Source organism: Enhydra lutris, unplaced genomic scaffold, assembly GCF_002288905.1.
Source record: "Enhydra lutris kenyoni isolate GAN:26980312 unplaced genomic scaffold, ASM228890v2 scaffoldscaffold74, whole genome shotgun sequence".
Taxonomy (NCBI): Eukaryota; Metazoa; Chordata; class Mammalia; order Carnivora; family Mustelidae; genus Enhydra; species Enhydra lutris.
In genome coordinates this window covers 2,979,158-3,000,203 of record NW_019154158.1, presented here as the reverse complement: position 1 = coordinate 3,000,203, position 21,046 = coordinate 2,979,158, and the positions used below count along the sequence as shown (strand labels likewise).

General features: G+C 35.4%; 1 protein-coding gene across 2 annotated transcripts in view; it reads left to right on the top strand.

Annotated features, from left to right (window-relative positions):
* The window catches only part of LOC111160201 (solute carrier family 16 member 7), a 177,118-nt gene that overhangs the window by 129,972 nt on the left and 26,100 nt on the right, over nt 1-21,046 (top strand). Inside the window, exon 1 of one of the 2 annotated variants that reach the window (XM_022523109.1) lies at nt 6,236-6,304. The exons of the other annotated variant lie outside the window; for it this stretch is intronic. Within the exon in view, the coding sequence (XP_022378817.1) occupies nt 6,280-6,304 (25 nt within the window). The 5' untranslated portion in view covers nt 6,236-6,279. Of the gene's footprint in view, nt 1-6,235; nt 6,305-21,046 lie in introns of those variants that run through there. 2 annotated transcript variants of the gene reach the window in all.

The window sequence follows — 21,046 nt, the reverse complement described above, 5'->3', positions numbered from 1 at the left end:
TTCTTTCCACAGTTTGGCGACCGTGGCCATTGCTGCTATAAACATTGGGGTACAGATGGTCCTTCTTTTCACTACATCTGTATCTTTGGGGTAAATACCCAGTAGTGCAATTGCAGGGTCATAGGGAAGCTCTATTTTTAATTTCTTGAGGAATCTCCACACTGTTCTCCAAAGTGGCTGCACCAACTTGCATTCCCACCAACAGTGGAAGAGGGTTCCCCTTTCTCCACATCCCCTCCAACACATGTTGTTTCCTGTCTTGCTAATTTTGGCCATTCTAAGTGGTGTAAGGTGGTATCTCAATGTGGTTTTAATTTGAATCTCCCTGATGGCTAGTGATGATGAACATTTTTTCATGTGTCTGATAGCCATTTGTATGTCTTCATTGGAGAAGTGTCTGTTCATATCTTCTCCCCTTTTTTTGATATGATTATCTGTTTTGTGTGTGTTGAGTTTGAGGAGTTCTTTATAGATCCTGGATATCAACCTTTTGTCTGTACTGTCATTTGCAAATATCTTCTCCCATTCCGTGGGTTGCCTCTTTGTTTTGTTGACTGTTTCCTTTGCTGTGCAGAAGCTTTTGATCTTGATGGAGTCCCAAAAGTTCATTTTCACTTTTGTTTCCTTTGCCTTTGGAGACATATCTTGAAAGAAGTTGCTGTGGCTAATATTGAAGAGATTACTGCCTATGCTCTCCTCTAGGATTCTGATGGATTCCTGTCTCACGTTGAAGTCTTTTATCCATTTCGAGTTTATCTTTGTGTACAGTGTAAGAGAATGGTCGAGTTTCATTCTTCTACATATAGCTGTCCAGTTTTCCCAGCACCATTTATTGAAGAGACTGTCTTTTTTCTACTGTATATTTTTTCCTGTTTTGTCGAAGATTATTTGACCATAGAGTTGAGGGTCCATATCTGGGCTCTCTACTCTGTTCCACTGGTCTATGTGTCTGTTTTTATGCCAGTACCATTCTGTCTTGGTGATCACAGCTTTGTAGTAAAGCTTGAAATCAGATAACGTGATGCCGCCAGTTTTATTTTTGTTTTTCAACATTTCCTTAGCGATTCGGGGTCTCTTCTGATTCCATACAAATTGTAGGATTATTTGCTCCAGCTCTTTGAAAAATACCAGTGGAATTTTGATTGGAATGGCATTAAAAGTATAGATTGTTCTAGGCAGTATAGACATTTTAACAAAGTTTATTCTTTCGATCCAAGAGCATGGAATGGTCTTCCATATTTTTGTGTCGTCTTCAATTTCTTTCATGAGTGTTCTGTAGTTCCTCAAGTACAGATCCTTTACCTCTTTGGTTAGGTTTATTCCCAGCTATCTTTTTTTTTTTTTTTTTTTTAAAGATTTTATTTATTTATTTATTTGACAGAGAGAGAGTGAGAGATCACAAGTAGGCAGAGCAGCAGGCAGAGATAGAGGGGGAAGCAGGCTCTCCACTGAACAGAGAGCCTGATGCGGGGCTCAATCCCAGGACCCTGAGATCATGACCTGAGCCGAAGGCAGAGGCTTAATCCACTGAGCCACTCAGGCGCCCCTATTCCCAGGTATCTTATGGTTCTTGGTGCTATAGTAAATGGAATCGATTCTCTAATTTCCCTTTCTGTATTTTCATTGTAAGTGTATAAGAAAGCCACTGATTTGTGTATATTGACTTTGTATCCTGCCACGTTACTGAATTTATGTATGAGTTCTAGTAGTTTGGGGCTGGAGTCTTTTGGGTTTTCCATATAAAGAATCATGTCGAGATTCTGATTTTTTTGATAAATACTCTGAAATGGGATTGTTGTATCATATGGTGGTTCCATTTTAATATTTTGAGCAACTTTCATACTGTTTTCCAAGGGCTGCACCTTTCTACATTGCCACCAACAATATAAGGATTCTCTTTTTTCCACATCTTTGCCAAATCTTGCTGCCTTTTGTTTTCTTTTTAAATAGCCTCCCTGGCAGGCGTGAGGTGATATTTCATTGCTGTTTTTATTTGCAATTCCTTGATGATTAGTGATACTGAACATCTTTTCATATACCATTTACATGTCTTCCTTGAAAGACATACAAAGGGAGAAATTTATTTTTAAAAAATCAACTCTTCATTGACCCTGTGAGTTTTTAAAGATAGAGTGGCCTATAGGTTTCTCATAGTTATTCTCCTGGATTTTTTATATCTTGTTTACTAGCTCCAAATTCTGACATAGGCCAGCTCATTGCTCTATTTCTAAAATATGGACTATGTTTTGATGTTCATTCTACCTTTTACTGGCATTTCAATAATTTGCTTGCCACTGGTTTTTGTCTCTTTATCTTACTGAATGTCTACACCTGGCAATACTACAGGCCTGCTGTAACCTTGCCTGTGAGAAAGAAAATGGTATGAGTTCAAATCTTAATCCCAAGTTAACCCTTAGGTACAAAAGAATCACTTGAGGATACCGATCATCCATAATAGCAGATTTATTTTTCCACCCCCAAAGGTTCTAATGCAGTAGGTATAGAATGTACCTTTTCTACCATGGAGCACTTTGAGAAACCTTACCTAGTGTGTGTGCGGCTGTGGTGTGAGGAGCCGCAGTTCTTTCACAGCTGTGTTGCACAATTGCCAGAACCTTCTGCTGCTTTGCTCATGTTTCTGGGTGAGTCCTAGAACCAATGAGCTTGCTTAGGTGTACTGTAGATTCTTATTAAAAATAAGGGAAAGGAGCATCTGGGTGGCTCAGTGGGTTAAAAAGCCTCTGCCTTTGGCTGAGGTCATGATCCCAGGGTCCTGGGACTGAGCCCTGCATCTGGCTCTCTGCTCAGCAGGCAGCCTGCTTCCTCTTCTCTCTCTCTCTGCCTGCCTCTCTGCCTACTTGTGATCTCTGTCTGTCAAATAAATAAATAAAATCTTTAAAAAAAAAAGAAAAAGAAAAAGTGAACCACTTAAAAATAAATAAAAAACAAATAAAAATAAGGGAAAAATAATAAAAATAAGGAAAAACAATCCAGAGATATAAGGAAAGGTGTGAGTTGTTCTTCCTTTAGAAGAAAATGAAGGGTGAGTTGCCCTAGGGATAGCATGCTAATGCAGTCACCATCCTTTCCACTCAGTTTTAGACCTCTACTTTCAAGAAGCCAGAAGACACTGGCTTGAACCTCAAGAAGATCTCCTGGGACCCCTGAGGCCAATGAGTAGCTAAAAGCAGTAATTTTATGCTATTGATTAGTTGGTTCACAGCTAATTTTAGGAGATAGAGGAAAGCGGTGCCTCCACTATGTCCCCAAATGGCAACCTAGGAGGGCAAGTGAAAAATTACTGTGGAAGGGGGGAATTCAAGAGTTTTTTTTCAGTGGAAAGAGGAATTTAAGACAAGGGAAAATATCCTAAAGATAGTTGATGGAAACAGGTTTGAAAGAAGCACCTACAGAGACTATCATGATCTAAAAGATAAACTCAAAGGGGAGAGACATCATATAAATTGTTTTTAGAAAAAATAACTATTATTTAACAATATGAATTTCTATAGAGATCTTTTAGGCCAGGTGAAAGGGAAGGAAGGAGAATGACTGATGTTCAAGGGTTTCATCTTCATCAATCTCTTCATCAATGGATCAAAATATATTTTGGAGATTCTTTTCTTCAGCATATTACCCCCCCCCCCATATAAATCTTTGCACAGTTAACTTCAGTTAATTTTTATTATAATTTTTGTTTTAATTTTGTCACTACAGCTTCATTTACTGGATATTTAAGAAAGCATCTTTCCATCTACAAGAAGTTTTATGTGTCTGTCAATTATTAAACAAATAGATGATTTAATGCACAGAAAATTCTGACAAAGGAGGAACCATACTATCAGAACGTAATACGTAGAACACTAGGGCTGCCCGAGGAACAATGCTTGATGTCCCAGAGGAAAAATACATAGGACTATCAGCTATTCAATGCACTCACTGTGCTGTTTCACTAATAATTAGCAACATTATGTTAAAAAGAGAAATTTAGGGGACTGGCACTAGAGAAAGAGAAGTTAGAATAATTACTAAGGAATCAGGACAAAAGGCAAACTTTGTAAATTACCTCTAAACTGATAGAATTTTTCTGCATTGATTTTTAAAAACACCAAAGTTAATATTGAAAAAACATGTCATTTGTCGTTTAATTTCATTTGTCTTTAAAATACACTTAGGCAATCTCTCTGGCCTAGAAAAACACAATAAGAGAAAAGGAGACATCATAATATTGCATGACAAACTACATTTTTAAGTGCATTTTACTGTAGAAACAAGCCCTAACCAAATCTTTTCTCCCATTTTATTGGTTCAGATTAGTTTAGTTCTAATCTTCCCCATACTGTGCCAGCAAGAAGGAGGAGCTTTCTGTCACTGGCTTAGGATTCTAAACTTTTCATCTGGGGTTAGAATGAATGTTGGAGGGTTAACCACAGCATCCACAATAATGATGATAATGACAGAAGGGATGAAGGGTCATTGATTGCCCTAGAAATTGATACAAAAGTTGCTAAACTTCAAGTAAAGATTTAAATCAACAAATATTTTAATGGAAGAAACTCTGTACATAAACAACAAAGTAGAAATTCAGTGGGTTAGTCACCAATCCCAAAGTGAATGACAAAAGAATTTACACTCTGGTGAGGGAGACAGATGGATCAGAAACAAAGTAATACATGTTGTAATGCAAACTTGTAACAGTTGTGATACATGCAAAGTAAAGAGGAAATATCTCTTCATGAGAGATAAAGTCCATAGGGTATTACAGTTAAGATGAATTTTGGAATTTATATAGACATTTCTATGTTGGCAAAAAAGTCTTTCCAAGCAGAAAGAATTAAAATGAATGTGATAGAAGAATAAGAAATTTAATTCTCTTTTGTTCATTTTGTACCCCCAGTGACTAAAACTGCCTAAAACATAGTAGGCACTCAATGTTTATAAAATGTGTTAAAATAACACTCACAGAAATAATAGATAATGAAAGACTATAAAAAACAAAGTGGAAAATTTTTAAGTTAAAGACAGGTAATACGAGGAATGGGTCATATCTTATTTTTACATATTTGGTCTTTATTCTGAGGTTGGTAGTCAATTAAGGGTTTTGAGAAGAAAAACCATGATCAATAGTATGCTTTTTGAAAGATCATTCTGGTCATCTATTTGTGTCCAGTAAAAGGTGACACCAGCTTCAAGTAAGGAAACAGAGTAAGTATTAAAAGAAGGGAATGGTTTCAAAGTATAACTAGGAATCAAAATTGGCAGTACTTTGTAATTATTTTGATATAAGATATGGAACACAAAGAATTAGTTATCTACGGTGATGTCTAGCTCTCTGGCTTGATTGAATGGATAGTGATGTCACTAAATGCAATCAGGAATACATATCTGGGAACAGATTAAATTTTATTTCTGAGGCTTGAATGAAACAATATTCATGACTTGACTGATTTTTAAATGTCAGTGATATACACTGCTGAAAATGCTGGGAAGAACTTGTTTGTGCTGTGCTATCATCATTAGAGTTTTGGTCTGGAATTTTGGATTTGGTACTCCTCTAGTAACTAAAGTCTAAGGAAAGCCTAGAGAGTAGAATGACAAGATGGTTTCACACTAAATGGTGAGCTGAATCGAAGCAGCCAGTAGGGTAATATGGCTTTATTGTTGTCTCCAACAAGAGCATCCTTAAGAATATCCCAGTTCCATTCCAGCCATATTGGCATTTCTCATAGACTCTACCTCCATGAATCTGTATCTAGCAGAAAATTATTTTAGTTTTCCTTTAAAGAATATTGATATAGTAGATAGCAGAATAATTAGGAATTTTATAAATGAAGAGGTCTATGCAGTCTGATTTTTTTCCCTAAAGTCTGGCAGGCAAGATTTAGTATTTTTTTTTTTAAGGTTTAGTATTCTTTATGTTTAACAAGAATGAGAGTTAACTACCAAGAAAGGCATTTACATGCCTATAGCGACATAATAACATGGAGTAAAGGCTCTAAACATTTTAAGTTACTATTTAAGCAGAAATTACTCCATTAGCTATAGACATATAATAAAATTATCATTTAATACAATTTAAAAACATGTACAGAAAAATAATGCATTTATAATATTTTTCTGATTATAAAAATTATGAAAGATTTCTATTTGTTTTCGCTTTACTCTAATGAGTTAACACTAGATTGTGTCTTCCTATTTTCTGATCCCCACCACATATCTAGAACTTGTGATCTTACCTTTTTTTGGCTTGCTAAATTGAGGAGCAAAATCGAGTCAGAAATGAAGAGCATAGAAGTAAGACATGGTGAGTGAGGGGGTGAAAGATGCCTAATGCACATATTTTAAAGTAGATGATATCATCAGTAGATTCAATCCATTCTCAGACTCTAACCAATCAGATTAAAATTCTTTCTCTTTAGGCCTAAAATGGGTAATGGTATTGCAGCTGTATAACTGAAAAGGAGGTAACCAGAAGTGATCTTGGTGGAGGAAGAGGAACTAGACTTTATTTCTTTAACTGTTCTAGAACTCTTTCATGTGATTACCTTGTTTGATCCTCCAAAGATCCTGTAATCTATAGATCATAGATCGAAAATTCTAAACAGAAATAATATGATTACCCTAAGTCACTAATTGACAGATTTGATCTGAAATTTGACCATAAAGGTTTCCTGAGTTGTTTTAAAGAATTATATCTATGGGGCACCTGGGTGGCCCAATGGGTTGGGCCTCTGCCTTCAGCTTGGGTCACGATCCCAGAGTCCTCGGATTGAGCCCTGCATCCGGCTCTCTGCTCAGTGGGGAGCCTGCTTTCCCCTCACTCTCTGCCTACTTGTGATCGCTGTCTGTCAAATAAATAAATAAAATCTTAAAAAAAAAAAAAGAATTATATCTATGATTGTGCCGTGTGATATACTGCAAATAGACTTCACTATCTATCATACACAGCATTTCTGTCTTTTGTGTTGAATCTGTGCATTTGACACATAGGACCTGCAGATAAACATTTTAGAGACGGTGTTTGGTACAAGTGCTGTATGGTGTTTTTCCTGGTCCATGGGTGAACTGGCTGGGATTAAGATTAGAATCCTTTTTGCGTGTGTATGAGCTGTCTTTTAAAATACTTAGTAAAGGGGCACCTGGGTGGCTCCGTTGGTTAAGCATTCTGACTCTTGATTTCAGCTGGGGGTGTGATCTCAGGGTAGTGAGAGCAAGCCCTGTGTGGGGCTCCCAATCACACAGAGTCTCCTTGAGATTTTCTCTCCCTCTTCTCTTCTCCTCCCCCCACTTGCACGTGCACTTTCTCAAAATAAATAAATAAAGTCTTAAAAAAAAAAAAAAGAATACTTAGCAAAGTTGAATATGAACTAAGTCACCAGTGGTTATCCAGCTTATCTGTATATAATGCGTATTTGAAAATAATGTGTAAACCATTGTTCACTATTAGGAGTTTTTAGTACCATTTCTAGATCTTACAAATTTAACACATTTCTCAACTGTGGTAATTTTCCAACATGTTGCATTTTTGTGTGCACATTTCTATTTCCCTCCATTTTATTTTATTTTTAAGATTTATTTATTTTAGAGAGAGAGCATGAGGAGGGGTGGAGAGAGAAGGGAGAGAGAGAATCCTCAAGCAGACTCCCAGGGTGGAGCTGGCCATGGGGCTCGAACCTGGAAGCCTGAGATCATGACCTGACCTGAAATCAAAAGTGCCTACATGCCGCTACCATTAACTGATTTCTTGAGCAGCTATTTCTGGAAAATAGACCATCTTTATTTATTAGACTGTTTTAGGATAACATTACTTAATGAATTTTTTTCATTTTAGTATCATCTTGTTGCCATGTTTAAGGCTTTCAGCTTTATTATATAATTTGATATAAAAGATGTTCTTGGGTCAATCATAAATTCTTATCATATCTCTTCTGGATGGATTTTTTCTGCATAAGGAATGACTTCTGAATATATATTCTGAAACTGGATATGTTTTAATTCATTGTGTGACAATTACTAGCTATGAGTATAATAATAAGCTTATAATTTGGAAATTTTATCTTTCAGAATCATGAAACTAAGCAAACATTCTATCATAATACTTAAAATAAAATGTAAAGAAGTAGGAACACCTGAGTGGCTCATTAGGTTATGCGTCTGACCCTTGCTCGTCAGCTCAGGTCTTGATTTCAGGGTCATGAGGTCAAGCCTTGTGTTGGACTCCACACTGGTTGTGGAGCCTACTTTCAAAGAAAAAAAAAAATCTATCAGTCTATCTACCTGCCTGTCCTCCTGTTTTTCATATGAGATTATATTCTTAGAAACATTAAAGAGCATTAAAATACTATCCTCTTTTCTTTTTCACTTTGTAAAATTCACTTCATATTTATGGGTTTTTGTCTTAACACCTCTTGACATAATTAGGGAATAATAAAATTATAAATTCCATTTGTATTCCAATGTTTTTCTGCAAATTATTAGGCTAAGAAAAAAAAAATCCAGATTCCAGTAAAGGGGATAGAGTATTCTATTCTTATTTATTCAAAACAAAACAAAATAAATGTTTTGTTTTGAATAAATAAGAATAGACATCTCTTTAGAGACTTATGGGTTTAGGACACAACAGGCAATATTTTATTGGATAAATTTGGGATAAATTCAGAGGAAAACATTTTAACTCAGAATGCTTTCAAGTTCTGCCTCTGAGTGATAGAATAATGTAGTGGTATACTTAGGGGTAAATTATGCAAATATTGAAAACTGTGTCTGTTTGCTAGAATTATTTTTAGGTCAGTTCTTAGAACTCTTTGTTTCTTCAGTTGCACTGGTTACTAATATTAGCATGACTTTAAACCTAGCCATTGTGTTTTTCTATGAGATTTATTTGTGGATCAGAAATAGATGGTCTGTGTTCTCCGTGGTCATAAGGAAAATAAATGTTAGGGTTTTTTAGCACCCTGAAATTTTTCCAATTCTGTGGACCCATTAGTTTAAAAATTATAGATTGTAGTAGCTAAGAAATACAGATAACTCTACTGTTAGGGGAACAAAACAATCCAGAATTTGTGAAACTAAGTCTAAACTTAAAACTTTTATTTATATTACAGCCAAAAAATACTGACATTTCTAGGAGTAGACCTGGATTTTGTTGTCCCTGCAATATTGTACCATTTGGAGGAAACTTTTCAAGGAAAAAAATTTGAATTTTTTTACTTTTCAGATTTTACTAAATGCATGACCTTAGGTCTCTAAGGTCTTTCAGGGACTTGCAAGAGACCCATGCAAGTGCAGGATTCCAGAGCTTAAGCTCTTTAGTTTGACAGTAAAACTACAGTTGAATGTAATAAAAAGATATGAAGCAAGAAGCAGATTGGCTAATGGCTTCATTATCATTAGTTAAATATTTTGTAACAGTGTACAAGGATTCTCCTGTTAAATCAAGTATTTTTTTAACCAGCTAGTTCTCAATACTCAATATTTAATTCCATGTGCAAAAAAATTCACCTATATCTTGACAATGTGCTCTTTAATTTCAGGGATTACTACAAAATGTACATGTGGTTGCAGGTGGAATCTTTAAAAGTTTTCTTGTTCTCTACAGCTTTCTTTCAATGCAGCTTAATCAGAGGGAGTTTCAAGGATGTAGAACTATTCAAGCTAAATCATCAGTAGATAAGATTTAGGTGGTGGTGGTGGTTGTTTTTTTTTTTTTTCCTGCATTAGAAATATTTGTGTCCTCTCAGTGTCCCACAGTAGGTTTCTAACTGTTTGAAAATTTGGGTTGATCCATTTACTGCTTAAGTTCAACTTGGGGGATATACAAATGCTTTCTTTATTATTTGTAAGGTATAACATACAAAACCTCAATACCTTTGTGATTCTCTCACTACCCATCTGTTTTATAAAGACACAGGAAATAGCAATTTACCTTAAACTTTGTTGGATCTGAGTCTATTCAATCCTTTTACATTTTTTACCTTTATTTGGCTATCGTAAGTTATTTTATTTTTATTTTTAGCTGATACAATTTTATTTGAAGCACAGATTGTTCTCTAAAAAACACACCGTAAGTACTTGTCTGTATCAATGAATATTTGTCATTTGGCATTTCAGGTTAAACTATTTCAAGTGAACAACACACATTCTTAGCAAGAAACAGAAGAAAATGCTTGATTCCCTGGTGCCAAGGCACAATTTCTGGAAAACAACAATGCCAAAGTGCCCAAGGAAATTCTTGGCAAGCCTGTATATTTTCACATGTTTCACTGTTTATCCCCTTGTGGTCAGACCTCTAAACACAAATTCAGAACATTTGCATGATACTGGTCATAGTTCCAATATTTACTCAAAGAGGAGTCGTAAAGGCAGACATTCTGTGGGTTGAATGAGTAGGAAGGGCCTTAGGCAGTTGTATTTTATTTTACCAATTTTGCTCACTGTGTCCTCTTAAGAGGCTTCTTTCTTTAGGACTCTGGGCCCTCACCAAACTACCATATAGGTTGGAGGGATGGTACACTTGAGCTTGGCTGAATTGTACTCTAATATTAACTGACTCAAGCAAAATAAGTGAAGAAGGGCTATACCAATCTACTGCTTGATTTATGGATTGTGTCTCACTCTAGAGTCAGAGTTGCTCTGGCCTTAACCTATTATTAGAGTAATTGCATAGATTGTGTATCCTAAGCCAGAATTCCATGCATGGATAAGGAGCCATTCTCTTTATACTGTCTTTTAGAACTCATCATGGAGAGCCTCCTTATTGGGTTGTTTCATTCTACCTTAAATATTCAAATGCAATGTCTCAGATAAATTCCTAATTATATTTCCTTTATTATAGAATGTCTTTAGTCATGATATTGATGGTTGATTGGATGTAAGGTTTCATAAAGTTTTGAAAGTTGTATCTTTGCTCATGTATAATTTCTGATGTGCTTAAAATTAGCCAGTAACCTTGCAAACCGTACCTCAGAGAAACGAGCACTATCCAACAACCATTCCCAGAACTCAGACAGGTCTGGAAGTTTGTCTTTGACTTTTCTCTCTGCTGAAAATTCTTGTACAAGAAAAGAATAGAAATAGTGACTTCTTTCTGAAGCAACAGTGGAATCTAAATACCAAAATTATCTGTTGACCATTTTCATTCATCTAAAAAAAACAAGTGAATGAGTGAGCGTTCAAACACAAAATGACAAATTTTGCGTTCAATCCATATTCTAACTTATGTTTCCATTATACTTCTGCAAATTACTTTCATGCTTTTAAGTATTTTTAATAACTTTTTTCTTTCTTTGCAAACACATTGCGTTTAAATCCTAATTAATTTGTTTTTAATTATCTGGGATTATAAAGCATTGCATGTTAACAGAATTATTCTGATTGAGTTTCATTATATTATTATAGCAGATTTGATCAAGATAAGATAATCAAGCAAAAAGTAAGCGTTTAGTGGAAAGGTGTCTTCTTAAAGAAATTAATGGGCTGCCTGTGTTTTCACAGATGAATATGCTTTAATGGTGGCTGAATAGATGCAGATTTTGTTTCAATTTTATTCCTGTTTTGTTTTGTTTCTATAGATGTAAGCACTGAGTAAACTGTTTGTATAATAAAGTAGATCACAACTGGAAGTATTTGATCTTTAGCAGTATCAGTCAGCTCTCTGAATTTGCCAAAAATCACATAATGATTTATAATGAAAAATTGTGATGACCTATTGGCTAACAACTCAATTAAGTCTTCCCTCAATTTTATGAAGTGAAGAGCATTAAAAATCATCTCACTTACCAAATAATTACTTTTCACTCAATAGATCTCTCAACTTCTGAGAAGTTTGCTTAAAATGTTTACTAAAATTAACTAAATCATAAAAAATTATAGTGCTCTTTTATCATTTAGAAGCAAATTTTTAATCTAGTAAACTCATAAAAGTAGCAAATTAAAAATACACCCTGAAATTTTCAAAAAAGTATTTGTGATTAAAAGCTTTGTCCTATATTTTATGTATATACTTGTAAAAACTTTGGAGATGCTGACTTAGCTTGTTCAGTGTGTGGGAAAATGATACTAACTTAATTAGCAAAACCAGTCCCTACTCAAACTAATCAGCTAAAGTGATTTAATTTCAGTCAGAGAATGTCTGTCTGAATTGATTTTCAAGTTCAAATAAACAGTTTAATATGCATTTGAAGATTATTATAAAAGCACCAAAACCACTTACAGGATGCATCTTATAAAAGTTAAAATTAAAATCACGTTGGACCCTCTTTAGGTCTTTTTGCAAAAAGCTTAAAAACAAGAACACGTCTATAATCCCTCAAAGTGGGCGGGGAAGGTTATTTCAGTTCTTCCTGAGTGTATGTTGTTATCTTTGTTAGAGAACTCAACTTCCCAGAGATACGGGGAAGTTAAAACCGGTGTGTGTGTGTATATATATACACATACACACGTATAAAGGTAGTATTGAATAGGGAAAACAGGACTACATTGAAGCTTATATCTATATCCATATCTATATATTTATACATATTAAAAATAGAAAAAGTATATTAAGCCTAACCCATGTATGAGAAGGGAAATAATTAAGATTAGAGCAGAGATCAATAAATTAGACACCAGAAATACAGCAGAACACATTAAAGAAGCTAGAAGCTGATTCTTTGAAAGAATTAATAAGATCGATAAACCACTGGCCAAACTTATCCAGAAGAAAAGAGAAAGGACCCAAATTAATAAAATTATGAATGAAAGGGGAGAGATCATGACTAATACCAAAGAAATAAATACAATTATCAGAAATTATGATCAACAGCTGTATGACAATAAATTAAGCAACCTGGAAGAAATGGATGCATTCCTGGAAACCTATAAACTGCCAAACCGAAACAGGAAGAAACTGACAAGCTGAATAGACCCATAACCAGTAACAATATTAAAGCAGTGATCAAAAACCTCCCAAAAAACAAGAGTCCAAGGCCTGATGGATTCCCTAGGAAATTCTACCAAACATTCAGAGAAGAAATAATACCGATTCTCCTGAAGCTGTTTCAAAAAATAGAAACAGAAGGAAAACTTCCAGACTCTTTCTATGAAGCCAGCATTATCTTAATCCCAAAACCAGGCAAAGACCCCATCAAAAAGGAGAATTTCAGACCAGTATCCCTGATGAATATAGATGCCAAAATTCTCAACAAGATCCTAGCTAATAGGATTCAATAGTACATTTAACGAATTAACCGTCATGACCAGGTGGGATTTATCTCTGGGATGCAAGGGTGGTTCAACATTCCCAAATCAGTCAATGTGATAGAACACATAAATAAGAGAAGAGAGAAGAAGCACTTGGTCTTCTCAATTGATGCAGAAAAAGTATTTGACAAAATATAGCATCCTTTCCTGATTAAAACTCTTTAGAGTATAGGGATAGAGGGAACATTAGTCAATTTCATAAATATCATTCTCAATGGGGAAAAGCTGAGAGCCTTTCCACTGAGATCAGGAACACGACAAGGATTCCCACTCTGGCCACTATTGTTCAACATAGTACTAGAAGTCCTAGCAACAGCAATCAAACAACAAAAAAAAAGAAATAAAAGATATTCAAATTGGCAAAGAAGTTAACCTCTCTCTCTTTGCAGACAACATGATACTCTATGTGGAAAACTCAAAAGACTCCATCCCCAAATTACTAGAATTCATACAGCAACTCAGTAATGTGGCAGGACACAATCAATGCACAGAAATCAGTTGCTTTCTTATACACTAACAATGAAACTGTAGACAGAGAAATTAGAGAAGTGATTCCATGTACAATAGCACCAAAAACCATAAGATACCTTGGAATAAACCTACCCAAACAGGTAAAGGATCTATACTCTAGGAACTACAAAACACTCATGAAATAAATTGAAGAAGACACAAAAAGATGGAAGACCATTCCATGCTCATGGATCAGAAGAATAAACATTGTTATAATGTCTATGCTGCCCAGAACAATCTATATTTTCAGCACCATCCTAATCAAAGTACCAACAGCATTTTTCAAAATGCTGGAATTAACAATGCTAAAATTTATATGGAACCAGAGAAGACCCCAAATCACCAAGGAAATGTTGAAAAAGAAAAAGCTGAGGGCATCACATTGCCTGATTTCAAGCTTTATTACAAAGCTCTGATCACCAAGACAGCATGGTACTGGCACAAAAACAGACCCATAGATCAATGGACCAGAATAGAGAGCCCAGATACGGACTCTCAACTCCATGGTCAACTTATCTTCAACAAAACAGGAAAAAATATCCAATGGAAAAAAGTCTTTTCAATAAATGGTGCTGCGAAAATTGGACAGCTATATCCAGAAGAAAGAAACTCTACCATTCTCTTATACCATACACAAAGATAAACTCAAAATGGATGAAAGACCTCAGTGTGAGACAAGAATCCATCAAAATCCTAGAGGAGAATGTAGGCAGTAACCTCTTTGACATCGGCCACTGCAACTTCTTTCAAGACACATCTCCAAAGATAAGGGAAACAAAAGCAAAAATGAACTTCTGGGACTTAATCAGGACAAAAAGCTTCTGCACAGCAAAGGAAACAGTCAACAAAACAAAGAGGCAACCCACAGAATGGGAGAAGTTATTTGCAAATGACACTATAGATAAAGGGCTGATTCCACGATCTATAAAGAACTTCTCAAACTCAACACCCACAAAACAAATAATCAAGTCAAAAAAAATGGGCAGAAGACGTGAGGAGACACTTCTGCAAAGAAGATATACAAATAAATTACTAACAGACACAAGAAAAATGTTCATCATCATTAGCCATCAGGGAAATCCAAATCAAAACCATATTGAGAGGGGCTGCCTGGGTGGCTCAGTGGGTTAAGCCTCTGCCTTCAGCACCGGTCATGATCTCAGGGTCCTGGGATCGAGTCCCACATCAGGCTCTCTGCTAGGCAGGGAGCCTGCTTCCTCCTCTCTCTCTCTCTACTTGTGATCTCTCTCTCTCTGTCAAATAAATAAAATCTTAAAAAAAAACCAAACATATTGAGATACCACCTTACACCAGTTAGAATGGCAAATATCAACAAGGCAAGAAATAACAAATTTGGGGAAAAGTTGTGGAGAAAGAGGAACCCTCTTACACTGTTGGTGGGAATGAAAGTTGGTGCAGTCACTTTGGAAAACAGTGTGGAGGTTCCTCAAAAATTTAAAAATAGAACTACATTATGACCCAGCAATTGTACTACTAGGTATTTACCCCAGAAATACAGATGTAATGAAAAGAAGGGCATAAGCATCCCAATGTTCATAGTATCAATGTTTACAATAACCAAACTCTGGAAAGAGTCTAGATGCCCTTCAACAGATGAATGGATAAAGAAGATGGGGTCCATATACACAATGGAATATTACTCAGCCATCAGAAATGATGAATACCCAACTTTTGCATCAACATGGATGGGACTGGCGGAGATTATGCTAAGTGAAATAAGTCAAATAGAGAAAGTCAATTATCATATGGTTTCACTTATTTTTTGAAACATAAAGCATAGCATGGAGGACATTAAGAGAGGGAAGGGAAAAATGAAGGGGGGAATCAGAGTGGGAGATAAAGCACGAGAGACCATGGACTTGGGGAAGCAAACTGAGGGTTTTAGAGGGTAGGGGGATGGGGGGATCAGTGAGCCTAGTGATGAGTATTAAGGAGGGCACATATTGAATGGAGGTGCTGGATGTTATATGCAAACAATGAATCATGGAACACTATATAAAAAACTAATGATGTACTGTATGGTTATTAACATAATGTAATAAAAAACATCTATAAGCTGTTACTTTGAAATAAGTATAATATGCAGCTGATTATTTGTGAAGTCAGAATATGACAAAAGATACAATATCATTTTAGTTAATATGTATCAGAAAGTGTTTTAAGGGGCATGTGTGTGGCTTAGTCAGCTGAGTCCAACTCCTGGTTTCAGCTCAGGTCCAGATCTAAGGGTCCTGAGATTGAGCCCCACACTGGGCTCTGCATTCAGCATAGAGTCTGCTTCAGATTCTTGCTCCCTCTCCTTCCTGCTCACTTCCTCTCTCTCTATGAAATAAATAAATCTTGAAAGTGTTTTAAGAATCAGATGTAAATATTCAGAAATATCTTACTTTCTTTTTAGATTCATTATTATAAACTTTTCTTATGAATTTAACAAACAGAGAAGTATGTGCTGCTGAAATATAATTTGTCCAGCAGCTATCTTAGTATTTATTCATGAATTTAAAGTAAAAATTTGGTACTCTGGTAAACGCTTCAGTTACAATTACAATTAAATATGCTTCAATGATTCGAACTGCTCCATCCGTTCAAAGGTGCTTTTATTTCCAAAGATGTGTCCTAGGAATGAGGAAAGAAAATAGCTGAAAATAATTAATTTAAATTTTGGAACAGTCATCTTTAACAAACATTCCTTTTTTTTTTTAAAGATTTTATTTATTTATTTGACACAGAGAAAGAGATCACAAATAGGCAGAGAGAGAAGGGGAAGTAGGCTCCCTGCTGAGCAGAGAGCTGGATGCGGGGCTCCATCCCTGGACTCTGAGATCATGACCTAAGCCTAAGGCAGAGGCTTAACCTACTGAGCCACTCAGGTGCCCCACATTCATTTTTTTTTTTAAATCAATGCTCTCTTTACATTGTTCTCATCGGACTCTCCCTTAAGAGCAATGCATTCTTTGTAGTTAGGAGAACCAAAATCACAACATAAATTATCATCACTTCTACTGTCTATACTACAATGTATATGATTTATGAACACTTAAAAATAATACCTCAGATACCCCATGTGCAAGCCTGCATTATCCCCAACATTAATATGCACAAGACAAAGTCAGGAGGCTTTGTTTTTTGGTTTTTGTTGTTCTTTTTTAACCTTTATTAATCACTTAAAAGCATTTAGGGAAATTTAGTGCTTGGGGGTTTTAACATCTCTAAGTGGTGTAGTTTTATGAAAGCAGAAGTAGGATAGAAGAATCTACATGATATTTGGATTTAGTACATATGGAAATTATCGATTGAAATAATTGAATCTCTTAAACTACTCACATTTACTCTATCTTTTACCCAGTATTACATTTCCCTGATACCTGGAGGCAACTTTAAGTGGTCGTTTGTCATAACTGTCTTGAGACCTCCATAATAACAATATGGGATTGTAGTTTTCTCTGTTTCCTTATATGTCTGAACCACCCTCATTTACTAAACTCTCAGATCCTTTGGAGTAAGATACTCCCGCCCCCAATTTTAAGGTAGGTAAAGTCTTTTAATTCCCAGCAACTAAGGAAACATTTGAAATTCCTGGCATATAAATGATACTGTCTATATATATTTGTGGATTGAGTAAATGAATTCCAGAACAAGTTACTAAGATATAGGATTGTCTGACTTTATTATAAAGAAAGCTTAAAAATCACCTAGCCTAGTGGTTTTCAACAATCATTCAATCAGGTGAACCAGAGTGTTCATTGACAGAAACAAAAACACTCACTTCTGAGAACCCTTTTGGATGTGAAAATCTGCCTCTCTTTGAAAGTACGATCTCCATGACTGCTCAAGCACAGATATCTGATTCATAATTGGAGATATTCAGAGATGTGCTCAAGGTTGTAGAACCATGACCCTTTATTTTTCCAGCTTACTAAACAGCATTGCCATTTAATCTTCATTTCTCCATTTGAAATGAAAAACCAGTTATCCATTACAAAATGTTTGGAAGAGCATTCCTCTCATTACTTTCCCAACAGTGTGCTCAACATCTAATTTTTGATGAGCAATTAATTAACGAAGACAATTCTTCTTATTAACTTAAACAGGAATGAGCAGGGTATGTTCCAGAATTCTGAAATTCACTTGCATCTTTTTAAAGTGCTCTTCTTTTCTAGCATTCTTTTGTAATCATGTTATTTTTAATGCTATAAATGAAATTATAAAAGAATGCCATGAATAATGAGTGCTAATGCTAAAATAGCCAAGTCAACAGAAGGTAGAAAAGCTGATACAGCACTTTACCTAATAATGAATCTACAGATTGCATGTTTATTGTAGGAAACTAGTTTTGATAAGTAATTTACTTTTTTTTTTTTTTTTAAAGAAATGTGAGGCAGGGCGCCTGGGGGGCTCAGTTAAGCCTCTGACTCTTGATTTCAGCTCAGGTCTTGATCTCAGGGTGGTAAAGTCAAGCCCTGAGTAGGGCTCTGTGCTGGGTGTGGAACCTGATTAAGATTCCTCCGTCTTCCTCTTTCCCCCATCTCTTTCCCTCTCTAAAAAATAAAAATTAAAATTAAAAATTAAAAAAAATTAAATGTAAAGCTCACCATAGCAAATTAGAGTCAAAAATCATGTCAAAACTAGACTGAAATTAGTCATGTAAGAAAATTGTAATTTAACATATTTTAAATTGCAGATTTTATCTGTAAGATATATGAACTATTTTATTTGGAAATCTTAGGATTAAAAGACCTTAAATGTCTGACCAACCTTCAGTCCTTAAATCTCTCTACAATATTCTTGATATGTGATCACATTACTTCTGCTTGAACAGTTTAAGGGCAAGTAACTACCTCTCAAAGAACTAAGAATATCTTTTCTACACAGAATCAAGCTTCTGTAACTTCTGTCCCTTCTAATAACCCTCTCAACTGAATAGTCTTCAAATCATGAAAAGAAGCCATTATGTTTTTCCTAAATCATCTTTATCTGAGCGAAATAATACACTTTTTTTCAACCATTCCTCACATAACATTGTATCAAGTGTTCATGTGTGAAAGCACTCTCCTCTTCAGATAATCTACTTCTATTTATGTAGCCCAGGGTATTTCAATGGGAGCTTAATGGAATTTAGGATTGGACAAATCTTTCTGTAATGGGTCTTGCACATTGCAAGAGCTTTAGCATTTCTGATCCCATCCACCAAATACTAACAGTGCTCCAAATACCCATGAAAACAGACATATTCTAAAATTGCCAGAAGTCCCATGTGAAGAACAGATTTTACCTCAGTTAAGCAGTTCTGATGGGCAAAGGACTTGAATATTTTTCCAAAGAAGACATCAGAGGGCCAACATGTGTATGAATCATCGAGGAAATGCTAATCAAAACCACAATGAGGTATCATCTCACACCTGTTAGAATGTTTATTATAAAAAAAGTCAAGAGATAACAAAGGCTGGCAGGAATGTGGAGAAAAGGGAAACTTTATACACTGTTGGTGAGAAAGAAAATCATTGCAACCACTATGGAAAACAATATGAAGTTCTTCAAAAAATTAAAATAGAAAATGATCTGGCAATCCCACGTCTGAGTATTTATCCAAAGGAAAGAAAATCACTGCCTCTAAGATATGTAAGCTCTCCCGTGTTCATTGCAGCATTATTCACAGTAGCCCGGATATGAAAATAAGCTAAGTGTCCTTCAACAATGGAATAGTTAAAGAATTATGTGTATCTCACAAATACATATTGGGATATTGCCCGGCCTTAAAAACAAACAAACATAAAAACAAATCCTGCTATTTGTGACAATATGGATGAAGCTTGAGGGCATTATACTGAGTGAATTAAGTCAGAGAAAGACATAAACTGCATGATCTGATCTCACTTATATGTGGAATCTAAAAAGGTTGAACTCAGAGTATCAGAGGGTAGAAGTAAGTGGTGGGGGGGGATGGGATTGCCAGGGGCAGGGGAGAGTGGAAGAAATGAGGTGTTGGTCAAGGGTACAAACTTTCCACTGTAAGATAAGGAATTCTGGAGACCTAATATATATCACATATTAATAACAGTGTACTATGGGGCACTTGGGTGGCTCAGTTGGTTAAGCGTCTGCCTTTGGCTCAGGTCGTGATCCTAGGGTCCTGGGATAGAGCCCAACGTCAAGCTCCCCGCTCAGCGGGGGGCCTGCTTCCCCCTCTTCCCTCTGCCTGTTGCTCCCCCTGCTCTTTCTTCCTTTTTATGTCAAATAAACAAAATCTTTAGAAAAAATAAAAATCTACTCTATACCTGAAATTTGCTATGAAAATAGATTGCATAAGTTCTTACCCCCCCACACACAAGGTAACTATGAAAGGTGATGGATATGTTAATTAGTTTGACTGTCGTTATTATTTCACAATATATACAGATAAGATCATCATGTTGTACACCTTAAACACATACAATTTTAAAAAATAAGCTCTGATAATGTAGGTGAATTTGGTTTTGGTTTTGTTTTGTTTTGTTTTGTTTTTGTAATCACAAGTTCTCTATTTCTTGAAGTCAGTGTGAAACGTTGACCTGGGTGGGGCTTGCCAGTTTTCATTGCAGACAATTAGGATACTTCCTATAGTTTTTGTTAATATTAATTATTACCATTATACTAACATACCCATTAATCCCTAAAGTCAGCTCACATTTTCCATGTTGTATACTAGAATTTCATTACAGATATGGTAAAATGTCTTCAAAGAGATTGGTGTGCTATTTTCTATATTTCTTTGACCTAAATGTATAGAAAGAAAAAGTTTAATTTTAATTGACAAACATATTAGGATCTAGTCTAGGCTTTTAAAAAATATCTTTAAATAATCTATTCTAATTTGTTCCTAGAAACCTTCAGAATTTATTACTCAATAATCTATGGAAAACATATTTTTGTTTCTGAGAAATGGGCTTATATTTCTCTCACTCTACTTTTCTCCAACATCTTCTTTGTTCTTTATATCTGATCTTAACACAATGATTTAATTATTTCATCAGCATGTGTCAGTGCTGAGAAATACTCCTTACTCCTCCATATCTATTCTTCATAAAAATATGATTTAAATCTCATACCTATCAAGTGTCTCAAGTGTCACATCTGTCCCCTCCCTTCTCGGGTTTCTCTTCATGACTCTAGTTTTAATTCCCTGAGATGTAGTATCACTCTTCCCTTGGGTTTCTCTTTCCCTTCCAAAAATCCACACTTGTCTTCAGTTTTGGTGATCTTTGGCTTATTTTGTATGTGTCTAATTTCTTTCTTTTCT